General features: G+C 43.0%; 1 protein-coding gene and 1 long non-coding RNA gene across 8 annotated transcripts in view; one reads left to right on the top strand and one right to left on the bottom strand.

The window, feature by feature from the left end:
- LOC117828536 overlaps window positions 1–21,357 on the top strand; it is a 74,310-nt gene extending 52,953 nt beyond the window's left edge. The window contains exons 1-8 of one of the 6 annotated variants that reach the window (XM_034705741.1): window positions 7,140–7,234; window positions 12,721–12,939; window positions 13,349–13,489; window positions 15,455–15,610; window positions 15,688–15,860; window positions 17,618–17,752; window positions 18,664–18,801; window positions 20,315–21,320. In XM_034705741.1, coding sequence (XP_034561632.1) covers window positions 7,144–7,234; window positions 12,721–12,939; window positions 13,349–13,489; window positions 15,455–15,610; window positions 15,688–15,860; window positions 17,618–17,752; window positions 18,664–18,801; window positions 20,315–20,533 — 1,272 coding nt within the window. In that variant the 5' untranslated portion in view covers window positions 7,140–7,143 and the 3' untranslated portion in view covers window positions 20,534–21,320. Of the gene's footprint in view, window positions 1–7,139; window positions 7,235–9,870; window positions 10,008–12,720; window positions 12,940–13,348; window positions 13,490–15,454; window positions 15,611–15,687; window positions 15,861–17,617; window positions 17,753–18,663; window positions 18,802–20,314 lie in introns of those variants that run through there. The other 5 variants (XM_034705742.1, XM_034705743.1, XM_034705745.1 and 2 more) reach the window with 5 other exon arrangements.
- On the bottom strand, window positions 140–25,486 carry LOC117828554. Of its 2 annotated transcripts, none has more exons than XR_004634429.1 (7): window positions 25,438–25,486; window positions 24,309–24,416; window positions 20,335–20,552; window positions 16,848–16,915; window positions 15,441–15,714; window positions 2,172–2,304; window positions 140–416 (listed from the first exon to the last, which is right to left on the bottom strand). It is a non-coding gene; the product is annotated as an uncharacterized LOC117828554 (long non-coding RNA). The 2 variants fall into 2 exon arrangements; XR_004634430.1 differs by having other exon boundaries at window positions 24,287–24,416.
- Window positions 25,487–26,107: the final 621 nt, after the last annotated feature.

The raw sequence follows: 26,107 nt of genomic DNA on the forward strand, positions 1-26,107 counted from the left end.
GTGATCTGTGAACAGTAAAAGGATGATAACAAGCTCAAAGTGCCAGAGGAGGAACTCTCGGGGCCGAGCCGCACGGTCTCTGATGTTCAAAAATAAGACAAATCCTTCTGACAGCTGTGTATTTAAATACTCTGGACACTTTCCAAACTCTTCTCCTTTAATCTGTGTGCATTTCAGAGTAGGATGAATATACATGACTGTCTCTCTCTCTCTCTCTCTCTGTCTCTGTGTGTGTGTGTGTGTGTGTGTGTGTGTCTGTGTGTGTATATGTGCTTGCATATGAGGGCACATAATTAATGGTGTCCAGCTTTTTGCCGAGGATCAGACTTGCTGTTGCTCCTGGAAACGGCTGAATGGTATCCATTGGTTACGTAAACATTGTGAGAGGTGTAGATGGACGGAGAGGGATGGAGCAGCTGATAACACACAAACATAACACACTTTACATATTTACAAAGACTGCACCTTGTGCACTCACTGACTCCGCTGATAAACATAAATCATGTTTTACTGCTTAATCTTGCAAATTTCATGTTAATGCATTCTGTATTTATCCACATACGGCACAGTTCATACATGCACAGATGTCTGTACATGTACTGGTGGATGAATCAGCTAAAAACAGGATACTCCAAAATACAACAGAGACTTTACAAAGGTCAGTCCTGGTCAAACACATGCAGGGTGCCTGCAGGATTATCCAAACTTATGAGGTTTTCTTTTTAACTCAATCTCAGACTTCATCCCTACTTCAAATAGTTTAAGATAGAAAGGATTAAAAAAGCTAATTTTCTGATCCTAAAAGTCTAATTTGAAATTTGAAATTTCCACATAGAATGGGTGAAATGATGAACGACTCATCTCAAAATTTAGATGTTCAAAACCGAAGCTTAAATCCAGTTTCTATGTCCCAAAATTCCTCTTCCCTCTTTCAAATCTCCATCTCCTCCCACCTTTTTCTACACCTGAGCTTCTCTCCTCCCCCTCCCCCATTCCTTCCCTCTCCTCTCCTCCCTCCCCAGCATGCCTGTGCCGAGTTTTCCTAGGAAGGAATCAATGTAAGTGTCCTTGTTTAATATTTTCAAACCCCCAAAACTTCTACCTGTCATTCCCCCTCTGCATCCCTCACCTACCTGAGTTTGGGTTCTAAGTAGATAAATTGACATCCGCCTTGTTTATCCTCCCCCCTTCTGTCCATTCTCTTACCTCCCTCTTCTACTCCCTCTCTCTATTATCCCCCACTTTTTCTACTTCTCCCCACAAACTGTCCCTCCCATCGGTCTCCTCTCAGGGCCCTCTGCTAATCCACTGTCCTGCGAGCTTCATGTACACACAGAGTCACAGATAACAGGCTGTAATAAGCTTATCTTCTCCTCCACTGAAGCCTGCGTTCAAGTCCGTTTTTTACTGAAAGCTCTGCATGTTGAAGTGCAAAGCTCCTCATCTCTTTCTGAACTTTCAGCAGAAATGATTGCACAATGTGAATTCTGTTGACTCGAGTGTGCTTGGGGGCAAGCCGTCTCACATGGGCATGCATCTGTTTAAAGCAACAGATAGCGTCACAACTCTTATGGAAATTGTGTTGCACTATGATCACTACCCTGCTGTATTACTACAGCATATAATGTTCCTGTTACATGCAAAGAGTCCAGCCCACACGCTCTAACACTCCATGTGTACGCCACACAGGGACCCAATCATCTCAGTTTTCCCTGTGCAGTAATTAAAGCACTTTAACTCACAATGTTGCATCACATCTATCACGAATCCCCCGGTGGAGCACAGTCCACATGTTTTCCTGCTGTTACCCTTTGTAATTAGCTGTTGGTAGGACCTCATTAGAAGCAGGGCTCTGTCTCTTTGTTCATTTGTTCACTGGTTGGTTTGCCATGAGCTCTGGCGCCAGGAAGTACAGACGAAATCACACAAGCATGAGCTGTTCGAGCTGTAGAGCAGAGTGTGCTCGGCCTTAATGATTTGAGTGTCTACAAGCTAATTTAAATCCTCAAATACTGATTCAGTTCTGTTAGCATAAGCAGGAGGAATAACAGCTGAGTCGATTTAACCATAAATATCACAGAGTTGTCTCATTTCATCACACTAGCATCGGAGGCTTTAACACTGATAGTTGGTGTGTAGACTTTCTACAAGAAGAAGAAGTGGACATTAACCTTGCAAAGCAGATGGATCGGCCAGACTCCATGTGTGTCGTCAGGCGGGTCCAGTCACAGTAGGACTGGACCAATCAGTGCCATCTTAGGAGAAAGAGGCAGCAGCTGCAGGTGTGGTGAAGCGACTGCAAGCCTGTAAACAATGTTGAATGGTGAAGAGATTAGCGTGAATACATCTGTGGCGGCAGTTTCATCAGAACAGAACATTTCTGTATTAAACAAAGAGCAGCTGCCTTTAATGGGCTAATACTATTTACAAAAACGGCAGAAATCATGTATTGACATCACAACAGCTGCCCCTCGAGCTTGTGTTGTGTCGTTTACTCCTCTGTGGCAGCGCTCACTTACTACGTCATGTTAATTGTTGCTCTAATTGGCCTGCTATGAATGTGACAGAGAGAATGTTCATCCAGTCACCCACTAAGTTTTTTAGTTTTTCTTTTACAGGTTCAGCCGACATCTTCTATTGGGTGTTTCCCAGATGGATGTGAAATATATCCCATGCATTGGATATGGTGAATGTCCGTCTGGCTAAGTGGACATGGCATTGTCCTGAAACTGATATAATAATAAAAAACAAACAAAAAAAAACCCAACAACAATAATAATAGCGTTTAAGATCAATTACTTGAAAAGTATAAATGCTGTCATGTTGAGTCCACAAGGAATGAAATGACCCTCTGTTTTAAAGTATACAAGTGGTATTTACTTGATTCAAATTGAAGTGTTATCTGTTTATCACTATGGTACAGGTCTGAAGTATTTACATTGATACATTTTACAATACATATAGTTCCAAGGGCATCTAAGAGTGCAAATGGTAGTAAGCATGTGCTTTAGTGATGGGAAGTTCGGCTCTTTTCAGAGAGCCGGCTCTTTTGACTCAGCTCCCAAAGAAGAGTCTTTCGATTCCCGAACAGCTCTTAATTAAGGATCTTTTGTAGCTGTATGTTTTACCTTAACTTTACAAAACCTAATGGTTTGTGTTGAAAACCCTTTTACGTACAGTGTTGTTATGAGAAGCCTTATGATTTCCCAGGATTAGGGTTAGTGTTAGGGTTAGGGTTATGATTAGGGTTAGGGTTAGGATTAGGGTTAGGGTTAGGATTAGGGTTAGGATTAGGATTAGGATTAGGGTTAGGGTTAGGGTTAGGGTTATGATTAGGGTTAGGATTAGGATTAGGGTTAGGGTAATGGTTAGGATTAGGGTTAGGGTTAGGGTAAGGGTTAGGATTAGGGTAAGAGTTAGGATTAGGATTAGGGTTAGGGTAAGGGTTAGGGTTATGATTAGGGTAAGAGTTAGGATTAGGATTAGGGTTAGGGTAAGGGTTAGGATTATGATTAGGGTTAGGGTTAGGATTAGGGTTAGGGTTAGGGTAAGGGTTAGGATTAGGATTAGGGTAAGAGTTAGGATTAGGATTAGGGTTAGGGTAAGGGTTAGGGTTAGGATTAGGGTTAGGGTTAGGGTTAGGGTTATGATTAGGGTTAGGGTAAGGGTTAGGATTAGGGTTAGGGTTAGGGTAAGGGTTAGGATTAGGGTAAGAGTTAGGATTAGGATTAGGGTTAGGGTAAGGGTTAGGGTTAGGATTAGGGTTAGGGTTAGGGTTAGGGTTATGATTAGGCTTAGGGTTAGGGTTAGGGTTATGATTAGGGTTAGGGTTAGGGTTAGGGTTAGGGTTAGGGTTAGGATTAGGGTTAGGGTTAGGGTTAGGGTTAGGGTTAGGGTTAGGATTAGGATTAGGGTTAGGGTTAGGGTTAGGGTTAGGGTTAGGGTTAGGATTAGGGTTAGGGTTAGGGTTAGGGTTAGGGTTATGATTAGGGTTAGGGTTAGGGTTAGGGTTATGATTAGGGTTAGGGTTAGGGTTAGGCTTAGGGTTATGATTAGGGTTAGGGTTAGGGTTATGATTAGGGTTAGGGTTAGGGTTAGGGTTAGGGTTAGGATTAGGGTTAGGGTTAGGGTTAGGGTTAGGATTAGGATTAGGGTTAGGGTTAGGGTTAGGGTTAGGGTTAGGGTTAGGATTAGGATTAGGGTTAGGGTTAGGGTTAGGGTTAGGATTAGGGTTAGGGTTATGATTAGGGTTAGGATTAGGGTTAGGGTTAGGGTTAGGGTTAGGGTTAGGATTAGGGTTAGGGTTAGGGTTAGGATTAGGGTTAGGGTTAGGGTTACGATTAGGGTTAGGATTAGGGTTAGGGTTAGGGTTGGGTTAGGGTTAGGATTAGGGTTAGGGTTAGGGTTAGGGTTAGGATTAGGGTTAGGGTTAGGGTTACGATTAGGGTTAGGATTAGGGTTAGGGTTAGGGGTTAGGGTTAGGGTTAGGGCAAACAGAACCAGAACCAAACTCAAGCAAACCGAACCAGAACCAAACCAGAACCAAACCAGGACCAAACCACAACCAAACCACAACCAAACCACAACCAAACCAAACAGAACCAGAACTGAACCAGTACCGAACCAGAACCGAACCAGAACCGAACCAGAACCGAACCAGAACTAAACCAGAACCGAACCAAACTCAAGCAAACAGAACCAGAACCAAACCAGAACCGAACCAAACTCAAGCAAACCGAACCAGAACCGAACCAGAACCGAACCAGAACCGAACCAGAACCGAACCAGAACCAACTGAAGTAAACAGAACCAGAACCAACTCGAGCAAACTGAACCAGAACCAAACCAGAACCGAACCAGAACTGAACCCTGACCGAACTCAAGCAAACAGAACCATAACCAAACTCAAGCAAACAGAACCAGAACCGAATCAGAACCGAACCAGAACCGAACCAAAACCAACTCAAGTAAACAGATCCAGAACCAACTCGGGCAAACCGAACCAGAACCGAACCAGAACCGAACCAGAACCGAACCAGAACCGAACCAGAACCAACTCAAGTAAACAGAACCAGAACCAACTCGAGCAAACCGAACCAGAACCGAACCAGAACTGAACCAGAACCGAACCAGAACCAAACTCAAGCAAACCAGAACCAACTCAAGCAAACAGAACCAGAACCAAACTCAAGGAAACCGAACCAGAACCAAACTCAAGCAAACATAACCAGAACCAAACTCAAGCAAACAGAACCAGAACCAAACTCAAGGAAACAGAACCAGAACCAAACTCAAGCAAACAGAACCAGAACCAAACTCTAGCAAACAAAACCAGAACCAAACTCAAGCAAACAGAACCAGAACCGAACTGGATCAAACATTATGAATGTCCTCAGGTTGGCATTGAGAAAAATCCGATCCCTCAGCTTTGATGGACTGATCCAATTTCTCCTCTCAGTATTTGCCCGGTCTTTGAGAAGAACCCTAACCCTAACCCTCTCAGAAGGAACAGATGTAGCCACGATACACAGCCTCCCCTCCATCACCTGTATCCTATATCCTCACGTGATTGGGCGCATGGCCGCCATGCTGACCAATCAAAACAAAGTTCTGCTGTGAGCAGAGCTGGGGCTGAGCACTGTGAGAGCTAAGCAGAGAAAGGAAAAAACTGGGAGCCGATGCGAGCCGGCTCTTCTGATTCACTATAAAGCATCGACTCTCAGAGCCGCAGCTTTTGATCATGACACATCACTAATGTGTTTAATCTGTGTTACAACTATGAGGGGGTCCTTGGACAATTTTTTTAAGGGGTCCCTGGCTCCAAAAAGTTTGAGAACCCCTGCCATAGAGACAGATTAAAGTGAGTAGTCCTGGCGGAAAAGGTGAGTTTTCCGGGTGGGTACTTTGGTATGGAGGAGCTCAATGAGGTCCTGAGGAGCTCGGTTGTTGACGGCCTTGAACGTGAGAAACAGAATCTTAAAAATGATCCAGTATTTAATGGGCAGCCAGTGGAGTTGCTGCAGGACTGGTGTGATGTAGCTGGTGGAGGGGGTTCTGGTGATGATGCGGGCGGATGGATGGATTTGTCTGGTAAACCAAAAAGAAGGGAGCTGCAGTAATCTAGGCAGGAGGTGACCAGGGTGTGAACCAAAATGGCAGCACTGTTGGGGGAGAGAGACGGACACAGGGCAAGACTCAGCTGGGCAATCTGGCTGATGCAATCTTGATGTATTTTGAGTTGGTAGTGAGGGTGGGCAGTATTGCAGCTTATTAACCCTGGTAGAAAGGTTGTGTCATTCTCAAGTTTCCACACTGTGCAGTGAAGAAGATCGGGAACCAGCCACTGAGACAAAGAACTCATCAGGAAAAAGTTCACCGTGGTTACCAAGCCGGAAAGTGTGGTCAACAAAAGGCTGGGTCCATGGCTCTGGTGTTGTTTTCTTCTCAGTGTTTATTTCAAAAGTAAGAGGAGCTTTAACCAACGACACTTGAGGTGGATAACTGCATCAGAAACTACAATCAGTCACTTCATGATCAAAATGTTCTCCAAGGAATTAAAAAAATGCGTCTGTTTTAAAGGAGAGTCCTCTGGAATACAAAGCAACATTTTCTCATTTTCCTATAAGCACATCCTGCATAACAACTCTCCAACTAATAAAGAACCTCCGGGGTTGTTTCAACTAATTACTGTTTTGTTCATGTTCATTCTACAGTTTCCTGGTGAATCATCAATCATGAACTCATTCGTGTTGTGGAGAGCTTCATCATGATTCTGTGCTGCTGTGCCGCTGAAAGACATGTCCACTTTTATATCACCACTTGAGAAGCTCTGTCTCCTTTTAGACACAATATTTAGCCTGTTAGTCATTTCAAGGTGTTCCAATAATTAACCCGTCTTTCTTATTCCCTCTATTACAACCACACTTCTGTTCTTCTGTCTCACTCATGCCATCTTCTGAATCTTAAATTATCTGCTCTTTTCACCTCAATTTCTTTTATTCCGTTTGTGTCTCTCTGGCCTTCATCTCTTTCTCTATCATCTTTTTTTTGTTTCTGTCATTTTTTCCTGCATTTTTTCTCTTTTTCTTTCACCTGAAAACCCCGCCTCTTCTTCGCCTCCCTCCCTCTCTTCTTCAGTTGTCCATGGAGGACACTACTTCCATTCTGCCTCGTCTCAAGAGGAAGCCTCCCAACTCCTACGGGATCGGTGCCCTGGCTAAGTCCTCTCTGTCAGGTGTGTCAGGTGTGTGTCTGTGCTGCTAGATGGTAAAACAGCCCCCATGTTGCCTCCACATGCTCCACGGAAGGTCGAGGGTGAAGTTGTTGTTGAGACCTGAAAGGCTAAAATTCCTTTCTCCTTTTTTTTTTATGTAAAACATGATTTTTCTTTTCCTTTTTTTGTGTGGTATTCAGATGGTTGTTTAGTGTCAGAGTAGAAGCAGAAGCAGCAGCCAGAAGATCAATGCGTGGTTCAGTTTAATGAGAACCATCAAACAATCTCAGGGAACTCATGTCAGCTGAAGCAACCTTATTTATGGAGCAAAATAAAGTGTTTCTCAGCCAACTGCAACTGATCCGGACTTCATCTTAAGCACAACCATTGATGATGCTAAGGTCTGTTTGGCTGCTGCTACAATGCAAAACAATGCAATTCTAAGAATTGTGGCCATGCTGGTCTTCACACACATGGCTTAGAAGTTACTCTGAAACAGTAATTTCTAGAGAATTGCCTTTCCTATAACTTTATAGACACATTTTTAAACACACTGAATGTCTTAGTCACCACTGAATCAAAAGTAACTCTAAAAAACAAACAAACGTAATTTCAAGTAATTAATAGGGATGGGCATTTCAAGACAAAATACTATTCCATAATCACTGGCTTCTTCACACACCTGTCCCGTTTGTCTGATAGTCGCGTTAACCTGCAGCTAATAGCGGGCACTGACAGTGTCTGTCGCGATCTTTAAGCTGATGTGTCTGTGACGCGGCGGGGTGTGCGTTTACATTTTACAGCCACATTCAGAAACAGAGATAATCGCTGCGACTGTCGCTAATGTGTTCTTCTTTTGTTATTTAAAGCTGGGGTTGGTAGTCAGATTTAGATCCACTTTTTGTTATACTGGTTAGAATTATCTTTTTGTCCCGATGGCAATCAATACATAATGTGTTCTTAAAGGTGACATATCACGCTTTTTTCATCAATATATATTGGTCTAAGAGGTCCCCAAACAATGTCTTTAAAGTTTATGCTCAAAAAAACACTTTGAAATCAGATTTTGGCATGCCTGAAAAACCCTCTTCTTCAGTCCTCCTCAGAACACTCTGTTTTCCCTCTGACCACGCCCCCTCCGGAAGTGGATGTGCCTCGGCCAGGACCTTTTATGAAGGATTGGTCACAGATTTAGTGTTTCTTGTTGTTTTATTTGTCAGTATGTCGACGTGTGTCTTGGTACACAGCTACAGCTACAGCTACAGCTACAGCTACAGCTACAGCTACGAACATGTAGCTATGTGGCTATGCTAATTAGCGCTAGCACTTATCCATGACAAATAAAAATCATCCACTAGATCTTCAAATCTGCAGACGTGGGGAGTAAAACCGACCTTTGTGTTTATTAAGACAACCTACAACTAGCATGCCTCCCTCCTAAGCTCCTTGTTAGCACACATTTGTGCAGGTAATGAAAAACGGGGGAGGGATTCAGTATTATTTTATACAGTCTATGGGCTGAACAAGCTCCGAGCTCTGACTCCGTGACAGACCGGATATTGTTGTTACGTAACAAAAACACTGAAGTCTGAAACGGCTCGTTTCACACACATTTACAGAAAGGTGGAGAAATCAAAACAGGGGCAGAATGGATTTTTTTCATTCTCGGGGGGTTTGTAGACATGCCAGGGATCATATTTCAGGTAAAGAACCATTAAAAAGTCAATTTTGCATGATATGTCACCTTTGAAAAAGAGTGAAAAAAAGCTGCTATCTAAAGCTGGAGTAAACCTGGGAACACAACAACCAATCCCTGCCATCAGGAGCCAAATTTTTAAACCAATCAAATCCCGTCCTGCCGTTCTGCCCGCCTCCTGCGTGTACATCTATGATAATGTTTTGGTGTTCTCTTACCCTGGAGTGAGACATGAGTTGACGTAGTGCAAAGCACAAACCATGTGCTGAGGACCGGTTTTGAATCAGTCACCATCATGTGGTTGTGAATCAGCGGCGCTCATGCATTTGAGCGGGGGCGTCGTTTTGGAGGAGCTCCTAGAGGAAGGGGGGGAGGGGTTAGACAGAGTCCTGAGGAAATGCTACATTCAAATCCGTGACTACCAACCCTAGCTTTAATGCAGTTAGCATTCTCCTTCTTCTGTTACTTAATGCAGTTAGCAAGCAAGTATTACAACCAGACACAGGTTAAAACGATGAAAATTTGTACTTTTAAAATGAGGAAATATTCATAGTAACTCTTCGATTTTAACTCAGTGAATGAATATTTTGAATATTTGATATTCATTGCCCATCCCTAGTAATTAGTCAGATTCTTTGGAAGCAGGTTGTTTTTTTTTCTGCATTTCAGGACATCTTAAACTTGAGAATACTGTAGTAAGCTTGCAAGAATAAGGCCTGAGTCCTGGAGGTTTTGTTTGATCCTGTGTTTCAACTTTTTGTGCTTCCAGCTGAGCTGAGTTTGAAGCTTTGTGCTGCTCTTCGATCAAACAATCACCTGACATACTTAAAAAACAGAACAGGGATTATCTTTCAACTTTGCCATCAATGCCAGACGTTTGTGAATCAAACTAAGCCTCAACAGACAACTTCACTCTCAAGCAGGAGGAGAAAGGAGGAGCTTGGAACCAACATGGCCGCCCCTGTGGGTGCCCCTTCTTTTATCACTCCCTACTTTCCCTTCTTCCTCCATTGATATCAACAGCAGACGTCAATGACTGACATTTCGCAGAGTCATTGATGGAAACCCAATCAGACCGATGATTTCAAAGAAACTAAAGTAAGTGAGATGACTTACTTTAAAGACGTACTGAAGCATCTCCACAGGTGTGTTGGGAGTAGAGTATTTGTAATGTGGCAGTACCGGCGGCGGTGTGGCCTATTATCTGTGAAATAGTGACTTTTTTGTGCAGTGTTGTGATCTTGAGTGGCTGGTGCCTCTTTTGTGCTATCTCGTGCTTTGTGCTTCTGACTGTGGTGCGCTGTGCTTTGCAGTGTTTCAATGTAGCACCTCAGTGTTTGTGTTAAAAAGTGTTTTTTTTTGTTGTTGTTGTTGTTGTTGTGTCTGGAGCACTTGAAATCAGTCTGTTGGTATTATTTTTACAGTGTCAAGCAGTTTTTGAGCCTTTGAATAGCCAAGACCCCAACACCCTCCCTCATCTCTCATCCCCATTCTTTCCGTTCCTATTTCCATCCCCAATTAGACTCTGCGGGGAGTGTTTGATTTTCAAATGAGATCGGCTCTCTTTGTCTGAGGGGGAAAACTGTTTCTATTTATAACTCAGCCTGCAACTTGCCCTCTGGACCGGGGGAGCAATTTCCAAAGCTCCGTCTCTGTTTATTCATGCCTGTTTGATTTTAATTTAATTTTTTATCGATCAGCCTCTCTGTGAGCATTTGACTCAGTGTATTTGTCCCTAGTTTGAATCCTGTATTTGCATCTTAATTGGGCAGAGAATTGCCGGTGGACCCTTCTTAACGTTCTGTTTACACCCAAGGATTACTTTCCCCTACCTCTCTCCGTCTCTGTAACACGTTTTTAATTACGCAAAGTCTAATGAATCTCATTTATTCTGTTTACCAGGAGATGAGTAATGGCTTTTATCATTAATATGGTTTGTTAGCGTTTCAGCTGTCATCCTCTCTGTTCAATACGGAAAACTGGAGGGAGCTCAAAGACAACTATTGTGAGCTCGTCACCTGACATCTGACCTCTTAACCTGCTGAGATTGAAGGTCTCTATTAGTGTGCAGCTGAATCATCAGCTCATTTATAAAATGATTCAAACATCACAATCACGCACTTATCTGAAGATTTGAAACCTTTTTTTTTTAATTAAGACTCAAAAGAAGGACCGAATGAGAGATCAGAACAACTTCAGCTACTGGAAGATAATGTTTTTTACCATGGCACTTTTCTAAAAAAAGTTACAAAGTGCTTCACAGAAAAACACAAAAATTAAAAAAAATTAAAATTAAAACAAATATATATAAAAAATAAATAATAATAATTAAAAAAATATAATACAATGACATCATTAAGGAAAATATCAGAGGCAAAAACCACTGTCTGATATTTGTCTGACTCATGGTCTACATATCTGCTCAGGCACACCATAGTTAGGGATGCACCGATCCGATCCTGGTATCCGATATCGGCTTGATCGGACTCGAAAAGCCGGATCGGATATCGGTGACAAAGGGCCGATATATAGCGCCGATCCATATGACAGATCTATTCATCTCAGTTCTATGCTTTTCTGTGTTTACAACAGCCATGTGCGTCTGCTACGTCATCAGTGCCGGCTGGTTGTGCAAATATAATGGGAGCCCAAAGGAAGAAGTTTACGTCAGCTGTAGCCAACTGCAAAGAAGCAAGAAACCTTCTATTAATGGATTCAAAGTGTGAAAAAACGGACAGGGTATTGGATTTAATTGTTCTGGATCCTTGAAATTAAGGGATTCCAGCCTCTGGTTTAGCACTTGGAACCCAGGTACAGTTCACCATCAAGTCAGAAAAGCTTGAAGTTGCCAAAACATGATTCTATCCTCACATTAAGGAATAGAGATTGTTAAATCAATATCGGGATCGGATCGTATAGTATCGGTATTGTATACCAAAGCCCAGGTATCGATATCGGTATCGGGACCTAAAAAGTAGGATCAGTGCATCCCTAACCATAATCATGTCAAACAGACAATAATGATGTAACTTGTGTGCTTAAATAATGAGTGGTGAATCATTTTAAATATAAGCATGAAACTAGTATTTCAAAAGGCTCAAATTTAACATGTTTTGATCATGTTACTGTAGACGTGTCTGTTCGATTTAAGCAGTGAATTCTGGGGACCAAAGTTTGAAAGCTGTTGTGGTTTAAAGGTCAGATTCAGGTGCTCCAGAGACGGATACATATATACATATATATATAAATACCTCTGATATGTTCTTGAGCAAGTCATTCAGTCCTCAACTACACAAACAGAGGGGCTAATTATCCCACCAGTAATCCTGAGGATGTACACAGAAGATGCGAGAGTTAAAAGAATGGATGCTCTGCTTTAAAAGAAGCCGACTTGGACAAAGACGATTAGACAGAAATAATTACTTTAGCATAAAAACCCAAATTTGAAGAGACATATTCATGTTGGAAATCTTTCCAGGCTCCTGATTGAATTTGATTGAATATGTCTCAAAGCAAATTAGCTGCCATGTTCTCTTTGTTTTCACAGAGCTCCCTGTAACCCTTTTAACCCCATGGGCTTTATGCCTCATAGTGTCATGTCTTACAGTTTCTCTACATCAACTCATCTCATTATCATTTTACCCGCTCCCTCCCCCGAGCCTCAGATAGAAGAGTCCTCCAATGGTGAGGCCAATGGTAGTTTTAACAGTGTTTTTGTGTGCGTGTGTGTGTGTGTGTGTTTTGTGTGTGTAAATGTGTTTGTGTATGCAACGCATGTTTGCCCCTTTGGCTCGCCCTCCACCTGTTGTAGGTGTGTCTCGCTCCATGAAGGACAAAGTTACCAAGCCCACTGCCATGGCCCAGGGTCGAGTAGCCCACATGATTGAGTGGCAGAGCTGGGGCCAAACATCTGCAGGGCCTATGGGGGCAGTGGGACATATTAACCTGCAGAGGGAAAAAGAGAGGAGGCTGGAGAACGACGCCTACAGCGACCTCAGTGATGGGGAGAAGGAGGCGCGCTTTGCTGCAGGTACAGAATCTACGGATGATACACGGCAAAGTAGTAGAGGCCAAAAAAGATGGACCACACTGAGACCTTTGTTAGGGATCACACTGAGGCACCTTTTGGAAACAGTTTTGGTGCTTGTGTTCTCATATCATCAGAGTTAACTTTATTATTTTTGAAGTATTTACTAAGGGAGAAAATCTAAAGTTGCATAATATTGTTATATGTCCCTAATCCAAGTATCTAAATGGTTCCACACAGGGGCCTGCAACAATGTAAGATGATGTTGATCTATGTGTACAGTTTGTATCAGTGATACTGGATGCATCTAAAAATGTGTTGCAGTGAGTCAAAGGATGTCACTGTGATTGTTACGCTTCATTAGTACTGCTGCTTGTCAGCTGACATTATTTCCACTCTTAATCCTCTACAGGCATCATGCAGCAGTTCGCAATCTCTGAGGCCACTCTGTTTGGCTGGAACTCGATGGACGGGGAGAGTATGGGCGCTGGCTCCAACCAGGGCAGCGTTGCTCACCTCAGTGAGGTCAACCAGGAGAGCATCACTAGCAGAGGTACTGCGGTTCAAACCTTTGAACTGCAAAGGAAAACTGGGCTAAATGGAAGAGTTAGGCTCGGAGGGGCTGTAACTGAACTGCTGCAGGATCTGGTTGAAATTTACCTTGATGACCACTGAGCTGTTGCAAGATTGCAGCTGTCAGACACATCGAGTTAGAGCTTATATAGACTGTTACAACGAAAAAGCTGTGAAAACTCAAAATTTCGAGGCAAGGTTCGAGGTGTAACTTAAAGTTTTGAATTCTACATACTAAGAAGTGAAAGTTGTGCCAACTTATTATTTTTTGTTCAGAAAATGTTCCTGTGTTTCTGCACGTCACTGCACCGTTTTCACACTTGCAAGGTAGCTAGCTAATGTTCAAGGCGGCTAACTATTGGTAATGACCATGCCTTATTAAACTAACTAAACCAATAAAAGTTACATTACCTGGTAATCAACTCACCATCAATTGACCAACTGTAAAGCTAGAGTTTCAATACAATACTCAAACAAAATACTCACCTTTAAGGTGATAAAATCCACACAGGACAGGAGAGATGGCGCCACATGTGGGAAATTGAAAGTGTGGAAGACCCCTTTAGATTTGAGTTGGAGACCCCGTTCTTTGCCTGAAGCATACTCAAATCATTTAGCCTCAAACCCATAATTTCAAGTTTTGCCAACCTAACTTATCAAATGAGACCAACGTTACACGACAAACTTAATACAGGTAGTTGAGATAACTACTTTGATGTAGTTTGCAACTTAATGGAAACACATTTTTTGTTTACTTAACCAAAAAATCTTTTTCAGTTTTGAGTTTTCATTTTTACAGTGTAGAGAGATGAGTCATTTGTGTAGTCTGAGACGGTTTCTATCACAGGTGAATGACTAAAACCCGCCTTGTCAGTTAGTCTGCCAACCAGCTGTAAAGGACTTTTGGAGGGCACGCTCACAGCTGCACATTTCTGCCTTTCAGTGCCACCGGCTTCTTTCTTTAACACGACCAAATGATAACATCAGAACACAAAAAAAACACACGGAGCACGAGTGCCTGTGTAACATTTGAATGAATAGAAAGAGTTTTAGTTAAAGATAGACAGGAGTTGCATTAAAAGAGAGGTTAAGAAGATTTAAATGTATATTTGGTTTGGTATAAACGGCTATATCATCATAAAAACAACTAATTCAGCCGCTTACTGGTTGCATTTAAAGCTGAAAAGATTTTGAAATCTGGACTTGGTGGCTGTTTTTAATTTGACCACAGACGGGAACTGTGAGTGGATTCTGTTTTGGTTCTTGCTGGTATTTAGTAAAGCAGAGCCTTGTCCCACCCTGAGGACGCCCGTAGGTTAGCACAAGGACTTAGCCCTGCTCTCATTAACTACACCATATGGGCTCTGCAGAGTGCTTTAGCTAGCATATAATACCAACACAAGAGTGCTGAGCGCACACACACGCAGACATACGAGTCATTTGAAAAAAGCAAGGAAAATTCATCATCGGGACTGAGGGGAAGTTCCACCTACTTAGAATAATAAACAGGTTGCTTATATCTTGGCCTTTAGCATGAATAAAAAGGGGATCATTTGTGCATCATTCTCTAGAATGACAGTGCAGAGAAAGTTGCAATCTTGTCATTCCAAGATAATTCAAACAAAGGGACATGCATGAATCCAGCAGGATAAGGTGTCAGGTGAACAAGGTGCCAGTTTTCAATCTCTGACTTTCAAGTGACCTGGTAAATCCTTGAAACTCTCGTCCGGATCTGTCTGGTATTCTCGTGTGGTTGCTGTCACTACATGCGCCACTCTATGATTGAGAAACCGGGATTCCAACGGCTGATCCAGGGGAACAGCTCCAGTCATCCAATAAATGAGATTACCCCTCTCTCTCTCTCTCTCTCCTCTGACTCCTTATTCTTTATAATCTGTCAAAGCTCTTCTGTGTCACTCTGCTTTACCTACTTGTGATTGAACAGACCAGGTGCTCCACCACTCCTCTGCAGATGTCTGGCCTCACACCTATGTCTCACAAGGCCTGTACTGCCTGTCGTCCTCAGACGCCTGGGACCCGATCACCAGCCAGCCCTCGGGCGTGGCCTCACCTGGTGGGGGCTCCTACATCATGGCCACTGGTAAGGATTGAGGATGTCCTCTGTTATGCCATCTTAACACTGGACGATGTCTCATGAGTGTTTTGTGGTTGTTCCAGGTGGTAGCAGCGGAGCAGGGGGGACACCTGGAGAAGGGTACGAGGGGACAGTAGGCAGTTTCATCCAACAGCAACAGACTCATCTCGTCCTACATCAGCACACCCAGCTGCAACAGCTCCAGCAGATCCACCACTACCAGCAGCAACAGCTTCTGCAGTACCAACAACAGCAGGTCAGTGTGCTGGGACGGTTCAGTTAGCATCTACAGAATGTTTTACTTAGGACCATTAATGCAACTTTTTCAACTACTTATGTGTCTTGTGTCAAGCTAAACACAATGTACATTACCAGTTGAAAGTTTGGACACACCTTCTCATTCAAGGGTTTCCCACATTGTAGATTAATACTGAAGACATCAAAACTATGAAATAATCTGGTTTTGCCATAATCTGGATTACAACAGTTGTCAAATAGGACTATCCATTGTGTGCTAACCCTGCCTCTGAACAACACAACTGATGGTCTCAAACACATTAAGAAGGCAAGTCATTCTACAAATGAACTCTTGACAAGGCTCATGTTAATTAGAAACCATTCCAGGAGACCACTTCATGAAGCAGACTGAGAGAATACCAAGAGTGTGCAAAGCTGTCATGAAAGAAAAAGGGGGCTACTTTACAGAATCTAAAATATAAAACATATTCTGGTTTGTTTAACATTTTTTTTGTGAATTAAATAATTCCACATATGTTTGTTCATAGTTTTGATGTCTTCAGTATTAATCTACAGTGTTTCAAATAATTAAAATAAATACAAACCCTTGAATGAGAAGGTGTGTCCAAACTTATGACTGGTAGTATGTATGTTTTCTTAATGTATTAGGTCTTCGGTTGATTAAGTATTAACACAATTCACACAGTTATTAACCCAATCTAAGATGCTTAATGTTCTTAATAAGCAGAAAGCAACACTTTGAGGACTCACAGGGATCCTGCAGTGCCTCTAAGTGAGACTCTTGGTTTCTTATCAGTAAAACAACATGTTCCAAATACGTCTATGGAGCTAAACTTCTCTGGATGTATTAAGGAAAGCAGAAACTACTTATGAATAGGTTTGGGGGAAAACTATACAAGCAGATGAGACTTCCTTGATAACTGTGTCATACATATTTTACATACAGGAGTGATCAGACTGCTTAAACAATGAAAACAAAACTCACAAGCGGGCTGGATATGTGGGCCGTAAATCAGATACAGACCACTGGCTCTCTGGCTGCTTGGAGGTCTTCTGCAAATGAAGTGAATCATGATGAACTATGACATCTAAAAGACTCTTTCAGCTTTCCTGACCGCTTGTGCATTAGGACATCTCAGAGCTCATTAAAAAGCGGAGGGTCGTAAAACAACAGGAAAAGGTCGAGGGCTGTGTCAAAGAAAAGGTGTACTGATCCGGGACCACAATAGAAATGAGCTTGTTAGCTTTACTGTGCCCTTTATATGGTTCCTCTCGTGAAGGGGACCATTGAATATATTCAATTACATTTGCAATAAAGCTTTTCAATCAGTCAGCCAATTTTCTGAGCATTAGTCTATGCTAAAGAGCCTGAGACGTATCCCTAATGTTCCCTGCTACACCAACCTGACTCGTAATTGAAAGGGATGTTTAAAGTAGAAGCAGACTATTATTAGAGAGCACAGTGAAGGGAAAAAGAAGAATCGGGTAAAGCCCAATCTTCCTGTGTCTGGTAAAGATTGGCAAAAGCTGGAAGGATGAAACTGTCATGTTTTGGCATGGCGAGGCTGTGATGCAGAAACTCATTATAGCATTGTTCTGTTTTTGAGGAGCTAAGACTGTCAGGACTGGCGGCTCAAGTTAGTGGCAACATTCCTGTTCTAAAGTGAAGCACAGTTCAGTTGTTGTTCATAATAGACCGCTAAATCAACACGTGAATCCTCATTAACTGTCCTTCTCTGCTGTCTCTGATTACAGTCCTTGGATCCCAGGCCACACAGTGCCTCCCATTCCCTCCAAGCCACTCCCAACAGCACCATCCACAGTCTGGGTCCTCCCACCCACCCTCGTTTAGCTGACCTGTGGGGAGCAGCGCAGGTCGAGGCTCATCATGTAGGCACTCACCTGCTGAATCCAAATGGTCAGATTACAGACTTTGCGGACTAGATTTAACAGACTCAGACAGAAGAGGACTGCATGAGTGTTACCTTGAGTCACAAGCAAACAGGCATCTAAATAAAGTAACTGTTAAAGAATAAGGGAGACCACAGTGGACACTGCGATGAATGCATGTCTTATGATGCATTATACTCTCTTACTTTTGTGGAGCTAAAGTTGATCTTCTTTGATTTCATTTCTCAGGCACGTGTCCTCAAAGGTGAAAAAGTGAATAATCAAAGTTGATGTTAATATTTTGCACAGGAAGCCTTTTGGTCATTTTCCATGCTTGGCATTCATCCTGGCTAATCTGTTTTTGTTTCTGGATCTGGCTTTGTTTATATCAGCAGGCTCACTTAGCACACATCTGTAGCGCAGTGAATGATGGGACAAACTGCCAGGGGAGTCTGCAAGGTAGGAGACAGGCTGGAAATCTGCATGGAGCACTGCCAAAAGTCTGCATGACAGCCAAGAATGGACCTGATGAATTTTGACAACAGTCATCCTTAAAACCACCCAGTCTTCAGGGTAGCATGCTGTGAAGTCCGCAAGTTTGCAACTCTAGGCATTTGGATTCAGCATCTGTGTCTGTTGTGCTCGTCTAAGTATCTGTTTTTTCTCTCTGGTGTCCTGCACAGGCAAACCAAGCTGTGGTTGGGACAAGGGAGCTCTCGTGTTCTGCTTGTCCATCTTTCTTCCTCTTTTCTTTGTCTGTTTCTGTCTTTCTTTCTTTCTTCCTTTCAATGAATGATAACAGCAACTGAAATTAAATAATCAATGTCAGTTTGTGGTTTTAGAGCCCTTAGATTAAAAACCAGAGCAAGGAAAGGGGCAGAAATTAAATCAGCAAATTGAACTGGTTGCAGGTTGACATCATCGGGCAGCTGGGCGGACAGATGGCTGACATGGTCGGAGGAGTGGTGGAGACGGTTGGAGAGGAGCCAGAGCCCGACTCTGAAGGAATACCAGAGCAGCATGAAGACGATGAGGAGGAGCTGACAAAGGTAAGTTACCTCTTTGACTCTTTGCTTCAACGTTTGAGGAAAAACTCTCTTCAGAGTCTTCCTCTGAGCGGGCAAAGACGGATAATGAGAGAAACACATCACAACAACTGTGATGATACATTATGATATAAATGTGAATCATTTCAGCAACAACATCCAAAATTACAGTCACTGAAGAATGACTGACTAAGCACGGCATGGCTGCTCAGGCAGGCAGTGTTTCCCAGGCCTTAGCCTAAAGCAGCATAATAGAACCTGGCCCTTCAAAAGCTTGATCCAGTCCCACTGTCAGCTTTACTTCAAAGTGACAAGCCGATTCTTAAAAGTAGAGAATGTGTCTGCCTCCCCTACTACTTCTGAAGAACAGCCCCAATCCACTGGTTTTGACTACAGCTTCAATCTGAGTCCTCACAGCTGATACATCACTGAGATTAGATTCAAATGAAGACAAGGGACTGACAAACGTCACAATGTTAGATAACAGAAGTTAACAGACGAATGCTTCGCCCAGTATTTAAGCCTCTGGCAACACAAATTAAGAAAAACGTTCTACCTATGATATTTATAGTCACATGTACAACCTATTATATATATTTAAAATATTGGAACTGAACTTCAATCCGTTTTTGAAGTATTATCGGTTAAGTTTTTGATACCAGTCTAACACTAGGATAAAGAAGGCGTCTCAGCCAGCTCCCCTCAGTGTTGTCTTAGCTGTTAGCTTGTTTGCTAATCACGTACTGTCTGTAATCTGTATAGTTGTCTCTCTGCTCTTTGCACCGCTGTGCTCGTGTGTCCCTGTCTGCACATCCACCGCTGAAGATGAGAGCTTGTTGTCATTCTTTTATTTTCCTAACTGCGGTGGATTTGGGGAAACTTTGTGACACGGTTGAGTTGAGCTGCGGTCGATTGGCTAAAGCGGTCTCACATATGCTCGGCTCATTTTCCTAGGGCCAGTTCACTAACTATAGGACCGGTTTACTAACTACTCCCAGGACAGGTTCTTTCCCCTAACAGCTCAGAGCTCAACTAAACAGCTCCGTCTGACACACTGAGCCGAGCTCCTCTGCGTGCACATACTCCACTTCAGCCTCTGTAGTCTCCGGGCGTCCCATGGTCCTGATGCCCCGGAGACTACAGAGTGATAAAACTAATAAATGATAGAAGTCCTGATTCTGAAGTATTTTGTGACTCAGCACTCAGAGAACATATGAAATGAATCATTTTCAGACTCTGGAGTTTTTCTGTCTTTAGATTCAGAGTCAGACGGCTCAAACATGCAGGCTGTGAACTCTCTGTTGACCTGTCAATCAAAGAGTTAGGCCACGCCCACACAGCCCTGAGAAATGCTCTGACCTGTACAATAGCTGTTGAAGCTTGATTACACATTTCATTTTGATATTCTATATGAAATTTAAATATTCCATTTACATTTCCAGGGCAAGGAAGAACAAAGCTTGTTTCATCTGTTATATACAGCACTGATTGTTTTGAACAATTCCTATCTTTACAGGTAGAGGAGGTTACATTAACCTTGGAGCCACAGCCATCCTCCTTGACCCCATCCCCTTTGAGGGAGTACGCCTTCTCTACAAGAGGCTCAAGTCCTGGGCTGCCAGCACAGACAACGGTTAAAGAGAGGATACCGTTTGAAGTCACGCCCTGCGTCGTCCAATTGCTGGATGAGAAAGACGAGGAGGCTGAGTCTATTGTTGTCGTTGCGACCAACTAAATCCTAGGACCAGATAAACCTGGAGAGAAGAGCAAATAAATACTTCAATAATCAATCAAGCTATTCTATCCCAAACCCCAACACCCCCCCAACTATTTACACACTTCATGTCAGAGGAAATATGAGAAGACATTTTCGGATGTTGGATGTCATGTAAAAACTAAATGCCAAGAAGACATGAGGCCTAACGTGTGACAATGAACACATGACATTAAAGACAGGAGAGACTTTAACTGAACGACTGCTGAAGATTACATGGATTCACAAATGGTCTGGACCAGTAGGAACAAAGACCCAGGACTAAAAGCCTGACATTCAGTAAACGGATGAAAAGGAGAGGAGACATAGGGCCTATTTAAATATTCAGTGCAATACAACAAACATGGATCAATGAGACTGGGGTAACAGTATTTGCAAATTATTGTAAGTGGTTGGTTCAGGCTGCCCGGGCACCAGAACTACGTTTATCTCACATCTAATCAACCCTGCAGGACCTGCTCACAGCACGTCGTTTGCTTTGCTGATTGGTGCGTTTTGATTCGACCGGCAGCGTGTCTGAGTCTGAGGGAGTCCGAGTGAAGGTGCCAAACGTACTTGTAGTCATTTGCAAACACATGATCTGGACACAACCAAAAGAAAGTGCATGCTTTTTAACAGTGACCTAGCCCTTACAGTATAACACAGTATACAAAGTAATAATATATCAAATTGCTTTTTATAAAAACAAGAAAATCCAATAAACTGATGTGTATTAGTATGAATGTAAGACTGTATGTATGTATGAATGTAGCTTTGTTTGTGTGTTAAATATATATATTCTGGGAAAATGATCTTCTTGGTGCTGTTCTGTTTGACTGATGTTCACCCACATAGAGAGGAACAAGTGTGTCCTTTACTTTATGTAGATTATGACTTTAGGTTTGATCAGGAACAAAGAGTGTCGGCTCAGTCGCTGTCATAAAACAAGTGAACTTAGTCGTAAACAAGCTTCTGCTGAAGGGAGCAAAGCAGAGATCCTCAACTGTGTTACAGACATGAACACAGACACCGTGACTTCAGCCTTTGCTTCATTTATCTTTGCTTTTATCTGTTTTTGTGAATGATAGAGTGGACACTAGTTAGTATGCCTTTATTCTGGTTTACAGCCAAATTCCACCAGATCCATGTCCGGTCCGTCTCTGACCCGTCACGGCACTGGATCTGCTAAGTTTCTATTCTAGTCAATGTGTTAACTTCCACTGGATCCGTTCCGGCTGGGTCTCTGATCCGGCAGGTCGGAGTCCTCCGGATCAGATGCACAACACTTCTATTTTTGCCGGATGCCGGAGCACGACGCATCACTCTAGAGCAGATGGAGCGGGACAGGAAGTCAGGTTTCACCAAAACAAAATGAAAACATCCAGTTAATTTTCAGAATAAAACACTCTGTGTTATCACCAGATCGTATTTCACTTAACTACAACAACAAACCAAAGTCATGATGAGCGGAGCCAGGCCTGGAGTCTACAGGTCAGAGGTTTTCAGAGGACCAGAAAGACAACATGGATGAGGAGAGGAGGAGGAGGAGAATCCTTGAAACAGCAATTACCACGGGAAAACCTCGGTCACATGACTCCAGATGTCTGGTGGTCCTGCTCTGCGCTGTGTTCTGAAAACGCAACCAGTGGGTGTTGACAGATGAGAGAGCACGGAGCCGGACCGCAGCGGATCACAGACGGACCGGACAGGGGTCTAGTTGAAGTCCCGGGTTACATGTCACCATTGTAGGAAATTCTCAATCACAGGTCACTATTGCTATATGCTCTAAACAGGATTAAAGTCATTGTGACTACAGTTATAAATTCACCATTAAAATGTCTTATCCCAATTCTTTAAATGTGTTTGCAGGAAAAACTGCCCCTCACATCAGTTTTTAAACCCCAGCATATTGATTAGTCAAGTGGATCCAGAAAACCAGTGATGGTGGTTAAAGCACAGGGTAGTCGTGAAGTTGAAGTTTTGCCATCTCCTGTTGATTTGTCTGAGCTGATAAACAAGAATAATAATACGAGATCTAATGAAGCTGCTGAGTATCTGCTCATTGTTCGTATTATGAAGGATTTAATGATGCCTAAGAGGTGCATTAAATCAGAGTTATAGGAGGCTCTGTAAAATTATGATGACGCAGGCCGATACATCATTTCACATTGTTTTAGACTTTCATGGGAGGGTAGCCAGCATTTCCCTTTTATGGACACACGCCTGGGCTTTACTGACTACAGTTTAATTCTGTCTCTGACCAAGTCTTTACCGTCAAACTGCCAAATGTTAGCACTTTCCAAGGACATCTGCACTCTGAATGCAGAATTAAATACCTCTTTCAGAACAGCAAGGTACAGTTATTAGCCAGATACAACAAAATGCCTTCACACAGGATGAACCCTCTGACATTCAGCCGACACATTTCAGACACACAGAGTTTAGAGAAATGAGCTTATATTTCAGGACCTTTGGCCGGGAGCAGAGGTCTGATGGACTAAGTCAGTGTTTTAACTTCAGAGGATATACAGAAACATTAAATCACATGAGAGAGAGAGAGAGAGAGAGAGAGAGAGAGAGAGAGAGAGAGAGAGAGAGAGAGAGAGAGAGAGAGAGAGAGAGAAGGTAGAGATAGAGAGAGAAAGGTAGAGATAGAGGTAGAGGTAGAGAGAGAGAGAGAGAGAGAGAGAGAGAGAGAGAGAGACAGAGAGGTAGCAATAGAGGTAGAGAGAGAGGTCGAGATAGAGGTAGAGGTAGAGAGAGAGAGAGAGAGAGAGAGAGAGAGAGAGAGAGAGAGAGAGAGAGAGGTAGCAATAGAGGTAGAGAGAGAGGTAGAGATAGAGGTAGAGGTAGAGAGAGAGAGAGAGAGAGAGAGAGAGAGAGAGAGAGAGAGAGAGAGAGAGAGAGAGAGAGAGAGAGAGAGAGAGAGAGAGAGAGGTAGCAATAGAGGTAGAGAGAGAGGTAGAGAGAGAGAGAGAGAGAGAGAGAGAGAGAGAGAGAGAGAGGTAGCGATAGAGGTAGAGATAGAGATAGAGGTAGAGAGAGAGAGAGAGAGAGAGAGAGAGAGAGAGAGAGAGGTAGCAATAGAGGTAGAGAGAGAGGTAGAGGTAGAGGTAGAGAGAGAGGTAGAGAGAGAGAGAGAGAGAGAGAGAGGTAGAGATAGAGAGAGAGAGAGAGAGAGAGAGAGAGAGAGAGAAAGGTAGAGATAGAGAGAGAAAGGTAGAGATAGAGGTAGAGGTAGAGAGAGAGAGAGAGAGAGAGAGAGAGGAAGAGATAGAGGTAGAGAGAGAGAGAGAGAGAGAGAGAGAGAGAGAGAGAGAGAGAGAGGAAGAGATAGAGGTAGAGAGAGAGAGAGAGAGAGGAAGAGATAGAGGTAGAGAGAGAGAGAGAGAGAGAGAGAGGAGAAGAGAGAGAGAGAGAGAGAGAGATTTAATCAGTTTGGCGGCGGAGATAAAAAAGCGCTTGTGGAGAACTGTCACTCAGCTGCAGCCCCCAGCTGAGCGTCTCCCCTGTACGCAACACCTTCAGTCAGCTGATTCACATCAAAACATGCTTTAAACTTAAAACACCTCCCTGACAGCTGAACAAAATATGGGACAGAAAATCCCATAGAAAATCAAAACCAAAAAAATGTGTTTGAGTAAGTTCTTCACAATCAATTAATCAATAATCAATTAACTGTTAACATTCCTAATTCAAACTATTCAACATTACTCTCTAAATGTTTGTACCTACATCTGCTGGAGAGGAAACTCACTCTGTTCACACCGGTGATCGTGACCCTCGGTGTCCCTGACCGCTGTGATAATCATCTGTCCTCTTGTTGTACATGTCCAAACACACCAGGCACACTCTCATCTGCAGACTGAGAGTTTAAAAGCATCTTAATGTTTGAAGAAGTTCAAGCTGTTAGAGGAAGTGAAAGAGAGCGTAGTATTTTAGTCCTTTTGAAATAAAATGTCAGTGATGCTGCATAATTACGCCGGTGTTCAATCACTGAAATTGTTTCTGTGGAGTCCAAGTGATACAGATAATGGAGAAAAGATTTCCTCTTAAATGAGCGGGGCCATCACATTTTAAGTTCCTGGTCTGCAGAAAGGCACTCACTGCATGCTTTTTTTCAAATGTCAGGTTGAAGAGGAGCATGTCATCTTTCCGAATAACATCAGATAAAAGCAGAAGACAGGAAGAAGCAACTGGAACAAAAGAGAACTCTCATCCAGTCAAAAACTGTGCTTAGTAGGAAAATGTATCAAGGGCTAAAAACTGCTCTTAATATTCATCAATCCATCTGATTGTTTCGGGATTTCATGTAATGTGAGCACTTTTGAAAGCTCTGTATCAACATTATCACTTCCACCTTCTTCCCTCACTGATTGTCTCCTTGAAATAAAATCTTGGTTCACCTCAAACTTCCTCAAATTAAACAGCAATAAAACTGAACTTCTTCTAATTGGCACAAAATCTACATTAAACAAACTCCATAACTTCTCTATTCCCATCGACAACTCGCCCCTCTTCCCCTCCCCTCAGGTTAAGAGTCTGGGTGTCATCCTCGACAGCACCCTCTCCTTCACCTCCCATATCAACCACGTCACCCGGTCCACCTACTTTCACCTCCGCAATATTAACCGTCTCCGTCCTTCCCTCACTCCCCACTCAACGGCCATTCTTGTTCACAGCCTCGTCACCTCCCGTTTGGACTATTGTAACTCCCTTCTGTTTGGCCTCCCCCACAAAACCCTCCATAAACTACAACTGGTTCAAAATTCAGCTGCCCGTATCATCACACGCACCGCCTCCATCCATCACTTCACACCCATCCTGCAACAGCTCCACTGGCTCTCCATCACAGACCAGATCAACTACAAAATACTTCTCCTCACCTTCAAATCCATACACAACCTCACCCCCTCCATATCTCTCTGACCTCCTCCATACTGCCACACCCGTCCGCACCCTCAGATCCTCCTCCTTCATCCACCTCACTGTCCCCCTCCTGCTCGCCTTGTTACCATGGGGAGCAGAGCCTTCAGCCGCTCTGCTCCCCAGTTCTGGAACTCTCTCCCACCTGACCTCCGTATTACTGACCCACTCCCACATTTTAAATCCAAACTCAAAACTCATCTGTTTAAACTGGCTTACTCCATCTGATATAATATACCCGATAAAAAATACTTAGTACAACAATACATATTGAGTACTCTTCTTGTATTTCCAGTATAAAAAATCTCATAAAACGCAAAAACAAGTATCATGGTTGGACCCTATAAATATGCTTCAAAATTAGTGAAAATTAGGGAATGTCATGGTAAAATCGGTTCCTTTGTGGTCAACCGCCTGAGACGCCCCATCTCCTGTCTCCTCATCAAGACACCAGGTCCCATTGTGTTTTAAATTGTGACGTCTAGACCCTGAAACCTCCTTGATTAATACACAATCCCATCCTGGTGCAGATACCTACAACAGACAAAGGGTGTGAAAGGTTGTGAAACAGACCTTATGGGCCCCGCCTTGATGCAGATACCTGCAACAGACAAAGGGTGTGAAACACAC

This window comes from Notolabrus celidotus, chromosome 16 (assembly GCF_009762535.1).
Source record: "Notolabrus celidotus isolate fNotCel1 chromosome 16, fNotCel1.pri, whole genome shotgun sequence".
Classification (NCBI taxonomy): Eukaryota; Metazoa; Chordata; class Actinopteri; order Labriformes; family Labridae; genus Notolabrus; species Notolabrus celidotus.